This window comes from Falco peregrinus, chromosome 5 (genome assembly GCF_023634155.1).
Source record: "Falco peregrinus isolate bFalPer1 chromosome 5, bFalPer1.pri, whole genome shotgun sequence".
In the NCBI taxonomy this organism is placed as follows: domain Eukaryota; kingdom Metazoa; phylum Chordata; class Aves; order Falconiformes; family Falconidae; genus Falco; species Falco peregrinus.
The window spans coordinates 7118962-7130184 of NC_073725.1; the positions used below are offsets into that span (position 1 = coordinate 7118962).

The 11223-nt window shown below is 45.9% G+C and overlaps 1 protein-coding gene across 1 annotated transcript in view; it reads right to left on the reverse strand.

Moving 5' to 3' along the window:
- Positions 1-9917, reverse strand: part of ANKRD28 (ankyrin repeat domain 28) — a 128714-nt gene extending 118797 nt beyond the window's left edge. The window contains exon 1 of the mRNA XM_055804436.1: positions 9765-9917. Within this exon, the coding sequence (XP_055660411.1) occupies positions 9765-9791 (27 nt within the window). The 5' untranslated portion in view covers positions 9792-9917. The remainder of the gene's footprint in view (positions 1-9764) is intronic.
- Positions 9918-11223: the final 1306 nt, after the last annotated feature.

The following is an 11223-nucleotide window of genomic DNA, read 5'->3' on the forward strand; positions in this document are numbered from 1 at the left end:
ACTATTTCTTTAGCTTATGTAAGTTCCAGTGAAGAACTTTATAGAAGGAAACGCATCTCACTGCTCCCCCACGTTAAGGGGTTGGTGTCAAGAAAGGAACCCAGTGTGACACCTTAAATGTTTACTTTACTTTCTACAGCCATCGCAACAGCAAAAGAGGTCCTTCCAGATGAAGCTTAGGTTGACGCAAAGATGTACCCAACAACTTTTTAACAGTCATGCTAATTCTTCTGCAAAATTCTCCTACTACTTGTGAGCACAGATTCACGAACCATGGTACTTCTACTTTGATAACAGTAGTTATTCTTCAATTACATATGCAGTAAGTTTAACAATTTAATGATTACTAAAACAGTTTTAACACATGTGCAGAGCATTGCAGGAATTTTACCAACCTTCAGGTGAGAAAACCTCACAACTAATCTGTTCAAATGCAAACTATGAAAAACATCACTTATTTTTAAGCAATTACAGCTTGTCACATGTTGTGAATCTTAAAAAAAAAAAGCCAATTCACAGTATGCGAAGTTGAAGCCCTTTCAAAAATAAAAGATGTGTCTGCGTGCAGCTATATTTGCCCTTCCTAGACAATAAATTTGATATACTTGACCCAAAACCCATCTTTTGCATCTCTGGGCATAGAATAACAGTAGAAGACACTCTCTTGCCTGTATTATTTAGAGTGTTATTTTGAGATTATAGATGCTGGGGGAGTCCCCTTCCTGCGCTATAGAAAGGTGCGGCAGGTAGAAAAAAGAACCAGTGTCTTCCAGTCATTGTAAACAGAGCTCTACAGGGTAGCCAGACACCTGTTGGGTTTTGGATGACCCTTGACTATGAAGCTCTGAAGTTCATGAGAAGAGCTTTGCCATTCACCAATAGTGAGTCTGTGATATACTAACCACTTCTGTCCTTCTCATTCTCACTTTAGTGCTTTAGAAATCCCTTCTTCACCTCTCTTTTGCTCTCATTATGAAGATCTTCAAAGTCCTCCTCTCTTAAGCTCTACTTCTTCTGGAATAGATTAATTTGACTATTTACATCCCTGATGTAATCCCTGATTAAGCTTATAGTAAAAAGAAGAATAGACAAATGTCTATGGACAAGTCATAAAGTCTTACTTTTCACTTGAAAATTTCTACTTTTAAGTAGAGACTTCTCAGTCTGTGATCTTACTAGTGTTAGATAATATTTAAATGGCTGTGTGCTTGTGGATCAAAAGAAACAGAAAACAACATCATGGGGTAGAAGTGGAAGAAAGGTGGTTGGTATAGGATTAGGAACGATGCAGAGCAGTAACGGCATTTGCAACCTTGCAGGTGACAGGGAAGTGAGAAGATAAAGTGTTCTTCTACGAGTCCTCCTTAACACGGAAAATTATCCCCCCGAATGAAAGAACACTATTAAAACCAGCAACAAATGCAGCAGAGCTGTAAAACAAAATACTGGTCCTGGAAGGGAGACAGGAGCAAAGGAAATGAAAGCTATCGGGCAGTACCGATACAAGGCTCTAATTTGGCAAAAAGACTCCACAGCAACACAATATTAAGCATAAGACCTCTTTCTCTTGATCCTCATGTTTTAGCAAACATAGCAAGAACTGAACTACACAGTTACAAAGAAACAGAGGCAAGGGGTAGGGAATTCCACTAACACACTGTTTCCGAAGTGTCTTTGTACCATGACTTGGGACGTTTCAGTAATTCAAAACAATGAGTAATAATGTAACCAGAAAAATAACACTGACATTTTGTTTTTCTTCATCTGTTTACTTTATGTGTGCTTTTCCTTCTTTTTAACCTACCAACAATACTTTGTGGTGCTGGTGAGAAAATGAAGCATTAGCAGAGTTAGAGAAAAAGCAACTGACACCACACAAAGATCTGAGGCAGGAAAGACATAATCGAGTGCTCAGGATGAAAAGAAAGACTTTGCACAGACTACCTACCCACTATCATGAGCAACAGACAGAAGAAGCAGATGACCTAAAGACGGGAACAGGGAAGGAGAGAATACCAATTACCCCTAGTATCATACAAAACTGAGATTGCAGGGTTGGATTTAAGTGACTACGCTATTAATTAGTTACAGATTACGTTAGTGTATAAATAAATGCAGAACTTCTTGAAAGTGGTCTTCTCCCCAGTTCAGCTGCCTATGACAAATAGGTCATTCAGCTGTGAGCTAGGCAGATCCTTGGTCTCTTGCGCTGCTTGCCACTGGATGACCAGGTTCTTGAATGGAAGGTTCAACTACTTCACCGTTAAGAGGCACCAGTATAGATGGAGCTGTCAAAATGCAGAGGACAAGCAGCAAAATCTTGAAACACCGAATTTGTCACAATTGCTAGAAATTCTGTAAGCTCTAAACAGGCTCATTTTGGCCTCAATGCTTTAACTATTGCAATTTCATTCTTGTTTTGTCATGCCGACTAGAATCCTTGCTTGTGTCCCCTTCTCTGCCTTCATTAAGGTACTGTTCTATCTTCACTTTGCCAAAGTAAAAAAAAATAAAAAAATATCCAGAGGTACCCATGCTTTCTTTTCTGTACCAGATAAAATGAAGCATAGGATTTCAGCACAAAGTGAGAGTGAACCTCAAGCATGATTGCAGAATGACCAAGAATAACTTATCAGCTAATGCTCATCCGCTGCAATTAGGAAGGCCATTAAGTGACAGTTCATTGTTTGAAAGTAGGGAAACATTCAACATTTACGATGCTTTCTCGACAGGTCAGGACGCTGCCAGAAATAGACTAGCCCATGCAAACTGGCAAAGTTATGTACAAAACCTGAACACTCGCTAAGTTCTCCTAACACGAGTCAGTTCACCATTAAGAGGCATTCTTTCCTCCTTTGGGGCTGGAAAGCTCCCACTTCCCCTCCACCTCGCTGTGCCTATATATGTAGTTCTGAAGTTTAACAACATAAGCTTAAGCAAAGTGGTTTGTTTTTTTCTTGTTTTACTCAACACCACCACCACCCCCCGTGTTAGAATAGGCAGAGCTTTGCTTTACACTTCTCAAATTCAAATATGGTTTCAGTAATTTAGTGAGAAAAATATTTGCGCGTTCAAGCTGCCCTAAATAGGTAGGGTTGACTCATGTAAACAACAATCTACTTACATGGTATTGTTCACTCAATTCACATACATGCCATATTACTCTAGAAATAATCAATGAAAATCTAAAATTATATTCAATTCACAGTAAAAAGCATCTCATTATTATAGCAGAGAAGTCATTAGGTGCTTCAGCTAACAAGTAGTTCCTCAATCTACAAGGATGCTACAGACCAACTATTCTGCCCCTCTTTCATTTGTATATCACTGCTAGTGCTTCTTCTTTAACTCTCAGCACCCACCCTGCTGGTTACAAGTCTCATCTTCCTTTCTCTCCTTACTCCTCAGTCCCACCATTCTCGCATTAGCTATAGTTTTTGTGCTGAAATGGGTCAGTGCTGTATAATTCATCAACACCTGAGCAATCACAACTGAATTAACTGGTACGTTCCCACCCCTTGGCAAGAGTGTTAGTGTCATTACGAAGAAGAGGAATAAAAACATTCCCTTGTATTTCAGAGCTTAAATATTAAGATTCTGTCCTCGTTTGCACAAAGGATAACACCAGGACACCTTATTTCAGATTCATCTTCAAATGCCAGATTAGAACTTGTCCTCCACCCACAACAATGAAGGAAAACAAAAACCTCAAGAATCAGCACTGTAAGCATGCTCCCAGCACTTAGCTATGAACTGCTTTGTTTATTTTTTTTTCTTGATGTGAAATGTTTTGTGATTCCTATTATGATACAGATTATTTAAACACAAACATTATAAATAACTTTGAAACAGTTAAGTCACTGTAACTAAGGCAACGAGTCTCCCACTCAACTTCCAGAAATAGGAAGAGAGGAAAAGAGGTAAGAACAAAATAAAAAGTTGGCAGGAACAGGAAAACAAACGATCAGATATTAGTTTGACATTGAGGAAGACCCAGCTGACTATAGGAAAATAAAAGGAACAGCAACTGAGAAACAAACTAGCTGATAAAAGATGAAGTGAAGGATATGAAGTGTTTAATACCAGAGATAATTAATTTCAGTCATTTTATCACACAATCCATTTCAGTGAATGGAAACAACGACAAAAATCTGGTAATGTAACAATCCACATCAGATAGCAGATTGCTAGTTCAGAGTCTCAACAGCTATCCCATAGGAATTTTCAACTTTTTTGTGGGTGCTAAGGCAGGCACTTCTTCATACGCAAGCACATATTTGCCTCATTTTTTCTCTCCTGATATTTGCCTCCAAGTAATGGTCACAGACCTTTGATGCTATCTACATGAATAGACCTTTATACCCTCACAGAAGGCCACTGAGTTAACAGGATCTGCCACAAGTATCTGCCTGTAGAATCAAGGCTTGCTTTGTTTCTCTCCCACCTTTTCTTCCCCCCCCCCCCCCCAAAAAAAAAGTTTATTTTCTTGACTGAGAAGAACTGCTTGTTCGCAAGTCCAAAGTTCCTGAGTTATCATCAGGCAATCTGATCCCCCAAAACGAACACATGGTAGAACCAGGTTCTCTCAACACATTCTAATGGAAGGGCTGGTAATTACTTTGTATAACAAGATAAACAGAGTTCAAGTTACTCAAAGTTGTCCACCAATTAAAGAAACTTATCTTTTCAGTACATGTGAGTTCTTTGCCTGGGAACACTAGAATTAACCTAAGACTTAAGGTGTCTTGATATTTATTACAACTACCTAATTTAGTTATCTTATATACATTTAATAAAGATTAGATGCAAATTTTAGGAAGAATGCATGATGGAGAATTGAGCAGAAAGAGTGGTTCTCAACTTTGACAAGATTCCCAAAAGTCATGTTTTTTAAAGAACAGTAACATAAAAGTAACCTCTACCAAAAAAAAAACCAACTATTAAACCCATATCTCATTAGTCTGCGTCAGAACAGAACTAGTGGAGCAATACCACGCAATTTCATTCCCACCATAACCCTCCCTCATCGAACAGCAGCAGCTCCTTTTCATCACCACAGGAGACCATTCCTCCTCTTAAGGGTAACAAGGAACTAGTTGGGACATTTATTCTTGGCATGAATTCTAAAAGAATGAAGTCTAATGCTAGCAGTAATGAAAATAGCAACCAGAGAGGCATTCAGAGCGTTCACTATGACACTGCAAACATTTGTTGAACTGCCAATTGAACAAGATCCATCTTCGCTACGAGAAAGATATAAATGGGCAATAAAGAAGTCAGTGCTCTCATTGTTCAAGGACTTTCAAGATAAGTGGTCACTCCAGTATCCTCATGCAGTTGTTCATACTCCAATCCTTTCCACTCACATCTGACTTCTGGGAATAAACGCATTGCCTCAAGCGCAGTCTAGTAGTCTTAAGAAAAATCCCATACAAATTCCTTTCAAATGCCCATTATTATGAGGCCTAATATTTCTTCCTATTACATATTTAAGATTCAGAGAAGACAGGTTATGCATAATTAAAATAATGATGTACTGAAAGAAAAAAATAAAGCTTTACCAACTATAATGACACTGCATCCAATGAGCTTTACTACAAATAGTTATACAGCTGCAAAATTAAAGAAAACGGTCCACCAGTTTTGATCAGGGCTTCATGCATTTCAATAAAACTATACTGAAATGTAGGCTTACTCTAACCTAAAAGATGACCTGTAGGCACATACACAGGTAAGGCTTGTAACAGAAAAGCAATGAATCCCCTCAGCTGTAAGGTAATCCAAATTTCACCTACCCACTAAATAAAACTAGGCTGTCAATTACTCCTTAGGTGTAAGAGGGCCTAACTTGCGACCCTTTAAAGCAAGAATTTACCTGTTCTGTGAAACAGTTAATGTACCCAGACACTATGACTGAATAGCAAAACACCAGAAGACACTTAGCCTTTCAGGGTTAGGTTATGCAGAGTTGAGAGGGCTTTTATACAGGAGACCAAGGCATACCATTATGGACTTACAAGCAAGTTACTCCTTTTTGCTCCTGCATCTCACACCTCCCCCCACCCAAAAAAAAACAAAAAACAAAAAAAAAACCCACAAACCATCAGCAAACCTTGACTTAAACTTTGCTTTCAGTGCCATTTCTTACAGGAGACTGTTTCAGGAAGAAACAAACAAACTTTTACAGCCTCCCTCTCACTTGGCATTTTAGCAATTAAAGCAGCTTCTCATCCAGAAGAACCTGGTACATGAGCACCAATCTATGAAGACAGCAGGAAGGCAAACAAACTGAAGAGCAAACACCTTAATCATAAGGCACACTTACTATATTTTTCACCTCTGCCTTGAGTGGCTTAACCTTCGGTGACATAATTTGCATATTTGCTTCCTCTATTTTTAAACACGTCTGTCCAACACTGCACAACAAATCAAGCAACAAGAACAATCTACAGCTTCTAACTTGACATTTGAATGATTACCCTTTCTACCCCAGAGTTAAAGTTTGCTACTGAGCATTACATGTATCAACTTTGTTCAATATTGTTCAGTTTAGCTTCAAATACAATTTTTGCAAACATGGCTTATGGGGTTTTTTTGATACCTAATATAGGTTGAGAGCAAACATAAGTCATCTCTGGAAGTACAACACACACCCTGAATTATTTCAAAACTTTAAAGATATTCCTACCTCCTAGGACTGCAAAGCAATAAACCTTGAGCTGCGTTAACACAAATTTGTGGACATACCTCCTGGCTGCTTCTTGAACCCTACTCTTCTCAGTGCATGGAAACCCTTTATTCCGAAAGTTAAAGGTATCAAATCAGCCCCCAAAGACAACCAAATATTTGAGCTTCACAAACACATTAAGCATCTGTAGGATCAAAGTTTTGTTTATCAGTGTACTAAGTAAATTAAATCAACTGCAAGTGGAACTGGGATTTCAGCCTCTGAGCTCAACTAAGAGCCTCAGAGCAGAATTTCTCACCTCATTTTAAGTTCTCAAGTGCTTCTTTTACCCAAGCTTGCAATAGCTTGAAAAACTAAACTAAACCAAGTGTAAGAAAATATCAAGCTGCTTGTATGCCCCAACTCTGTCTCCGCCCAGCATAATTCTGACATCTAAATAAAAAACGCAGAGCCCTTCTGCACTATCAAAGAACAAAATCAACAAGTTTAGGTTGATTTTTGGAAAGAAATAATCTTGAGAATTACACTGAAGTAGTATTTTATTAAATTTTTGTTCCAGAAAGTTATTAATCTAACTGTTGTAGAAGGAAACTAGCAAATCACTTCCCTCCTTCATACTAGCTGAACTGTGTAAGCAACAGAGCAGCCTTTGAGCTTCCCTGTGAAACACAGCCACCGCTGCAGACAGACTCACTATAGGGACCACAAACACACACATGACATTTACTTTATTCTAAACGAATGCATCACTGTGGAGCAAAGTATACATACAGTTCAAGCAAAAATGAATCATGTTGCATAAAACACTGACGATAAACACCTCTATTTCATACAACACCAGTTTTTATAACGAGCAGGTGGTGTTATAATCTTAGCACAGCACCCCATCCCGAAGTCAAGACATCTTGCAGCATACTGCACAAGAACACTGACCTGGAGGAATTCTCTGTAACTAGCAAAACTGAAATAGTTCATGTTAATGATGCCTCATGATTTTGGGCACTCTTAAAGAAAGCCATTTCAACAGAATTTAGTTTGTAATCACTTATTTATCAAGTAACTTACACCTAGCAGAAATACAGCTGCTGCTAAAAATCACTCCCTCTACAAAAGCTTCTTCAAAACCAGTACTCCCCTCTCTCCCTTCTTCCTCTGCCTCCTTTCCCCACCCCTAGCACCCACCCCTTTTAAGTGAAAGAACAGTTCCATTTCCAGCGTATCAATGCACCTTTACAGATCCATGAAGCCTCTAAAGAAATCCACCTCATGCTTCTGGATTAAAACTTGCATTACGATAGAAGCCGAAAGCTTCACATGCATTACTCTGTCAGACCAGTGGTCCCACAGTCCAGTATTTCAGCTCAGCATCAGTCAATAGCAGGATCCTTCCCAGAAGAAAAGTACCTTCATGTTAACATATTGGTGGTGGGGGTTTTGCGAGTTATTTCACCATGTCTACTTGCAGAAGAGTTGTATTTCTTGGTTTTAACAGAAGGGCTTATTTAACAGAAGAGATGAACAAGTGTTTGTTTCTGTGCAGAGCCTCCCATAGAACAACAGTAATGAAGCCTATAAAGAAACCTAACTCAAAGACACAAAGTGCATTTTGGGTTCATTGCTCCTTCATAGGTGAGGTTCTAGAAAGAATATGAGACTTCACTAAGTTTACATACAACACAGGACATAAAACATCCCAGCTAAACATTTTTTCAAACAAAATCCCTAGGGACTGTGCAACCTAAGTGTAAAAAGACAGATGTATGTGCAGACCGATGAAAGGACTAGCAGGTAAGGATGAGCTGACACTGATCAGCATAATAAACAGACACAGGATACCAGTTGCCTAACCCCTGCCAAGTTTCTAGGTGTCAGGTTTTTTGTTGGTTTTTATGGTTTGTTTTTTTTTTTTTTCCTGTGGGGCTTCTTTTTTTTGGCAGTGGGGTCTCCAAGCATTGCAGTCAGTTATCGCAAGAGTATCAAGGAGACCAACAGCAGCGTGTATGAGTTTTTACAGATAATTTGGTGTAACAGATGTGCAAGCACAAGCAAACACATTTTCTAGCAAGCATCTTCTTACACGCGGCAAACTGGCAAGGCAGACCCTCCCACCTTTGTATCTTGATACTGCACAGAAGACAATAGGTAGGACAGGGGAGACACAGGAAAGGACAGAGCGGCAAAGACAAGTATTTTTCACAAGCTGGGCTGGAAACCGAAGAGTCCAGCAAACAAAGAAGGGTGTGATGTGATGAAAGCAACAAACCACTGAAGGCACGAAAAACCTTCTCCTTTTCAGAAGGGGAGCACGGGCTGGGGGAGGTTTGTCAAGACAGCTCCGGAGAAAGAGACAGCAGCCGAACAAAAGATTTTAAAGGCCCCAAAGGGAAAAGTGCTGCGCGCGGGGACGGAGCGGGCAGCGCTGGGGCACGCGAGGCCGCGGGCCCGGCAGGAGGGCCCCGCTCCCGCCCCGGCTGCCCCCAGCCCGCTCCCCTCACAGCGGGCAGCGCTCGGGCCCGGGCTCCACCGCGCCACCCGGGCACCTTCCCCTTCCCAGGACACGGGCGCGGAGCAGGGCTGGCCGGGGGAGCCCGCAGAGCCCCCTCGTCACCCCCGCCGGGCCTCCCCGGGGCGGGGGGAGGCAGCGACCGGCGGCCTGGGCAGCCCCGCGGAGCAGGGCGCCGTCCCGCCGTCCCTCCGCCCGGAGCCGGCGGGCCGCCAGGGCGGGGAGAGCAGGGCAGGGCAGGGGGTGGGCGGACCGCTGCAGCCACCTGTTAGGCCCGATACCTGCGCGGGGCGGCGGCCCCCGGCCGCCCGGCTGGGCCACCGAGGGGGCACCGGCGCCCGCACTCGGAGCACATGGCGCCTGCCGCCGCCGGGCGGCCGCCACCCGGCCCCAGCGGGCCGCAGCAGCAGCCATGCTGCCTACCCCTGCCCGCCGCCTGTCACACACACACACACACGCACGCACAACCACACCGCGGCGGGAGGGGGCGGGGAAGGGCGCGCAGCCGCCGCGCCCGGCGGCACCGGGAGAGAAGGGAGAGGCGGGCGACGGCAGCCGCCCCCACGCACCCACCTGCTCGCGGAGTTTGAGGAACACCATGGCGAGACCGCCGCACCGACCGGCCGCCGCCTCCGGCCACCAACGACTCGGCTCCGCTCGCCGCCCCGCCCCCCCGCCGCCCGCGCGCCGGCCACGCCCCCCTCCTCGCCCGCCGCCGCCGCGGCCGCCGGCGCCACCCCGCGCCGGGGCCTCGCGCCGAACTCGCGGGCGGCGGCGCGCGGCGGGCTCGCCAGGGGCGGGGCCTCCTCGCACCCCGCCCCGCGGCCCGGCCCCGCCCCGCCGCTCCCCTCGAGCTCCCGAGGAGCTTCCCGAATTAACCGCCCGCCGGCATCAAAGGCGCCCGCCCGCGCCGCCGGCCGCGGCCCCGGCCAGCACCACCAAGGGCGGTGCTGATTGGCCCGCAGCAGTCGGGGCGGAGTAAGGGCGGCGCTGATTGGTGGGGCGGACGAGGCGGGCTGGCAGGGGGAGAGGACGTGAGATGGGCACGTGGGGGCGGCAGGGTCGCGGCCGCCGCGGTTTCCGCGGGTGTCGCCGCGGCTTCCCCAGAGCTGGTTTCGGCGACCTGGCGAGAGAGGCCCCAGGTGGGGGCCCTCGGCGCGGCCGGGCTAGGGGTCTGGCCTGAGGCGGGGGTCAGCCGGCACCCCCCGGCCAAAGGCAGTGCTCAGCCCCTGGCCCTTCACCCGCGGGAGCGCCCGGCCCCGCCCCGCCCGCGGCCCGCACCCGCCACCCCGGGGCTGGCGTGAGCCCCTTGGCCGCCGCGGGGGGGGAGCGCTGCCCCGCTCCCACCTGCTTATGTCGGAGCCGTGTTGCGGAGCCGCGGTGCACGCTGCCCGCCGCCGTGCTAGCGGCTGCACCCCGCGGGCGCCAGGCCCCAGGCGGGCGGGAGCTGCGTGGTGCGGCCCGGGCCGCGCCTGGCGGAGCGGCCGTGCAGGCCCCGCTGCGAGCGCCGTGCGCGGGGGCGGGAGGGAAGGCGGCACGGCGCCGGGCAGCGCCGAGGGCACCGAGAGCCGCCGAATGATGAGGCGCAGCGGCCATCTACAAGCGGAGTACATGAGGCTCGCTTCTGAGAAGTGACAGGTCACTTCACTATTAAACGCGAGTCTGCTTTGGGCGGCGGATCAATAGAGGTCACCTGCGTGATTTTCATACTGTGTTTGGAGAAGTAACTCAGGGGCTCGGTGGTGGCCCTCTGTCCCTCGAACACAAAGGACATCGTCGTAGGTAGGACTTTGCAAACCTCTTGTGAAAGGAACGGAAAGCAGTGTACGGAACACTGAAATTGAAGGGTTTTTTCATCTTCCATAAAATAACGCTGCAGTCAGCCCGCCCAGCATGGTAACTGTGATTTGGAAGTGTTATTTTCTCCTGCAATTTTATTCCCACCTCACCCCCCCAAAAAAATATTACAGACTGGTGGTTTTAGCATTGCATACTGCTATAGGTAACGAACGTTTCAAGTTTCTTGACTTTC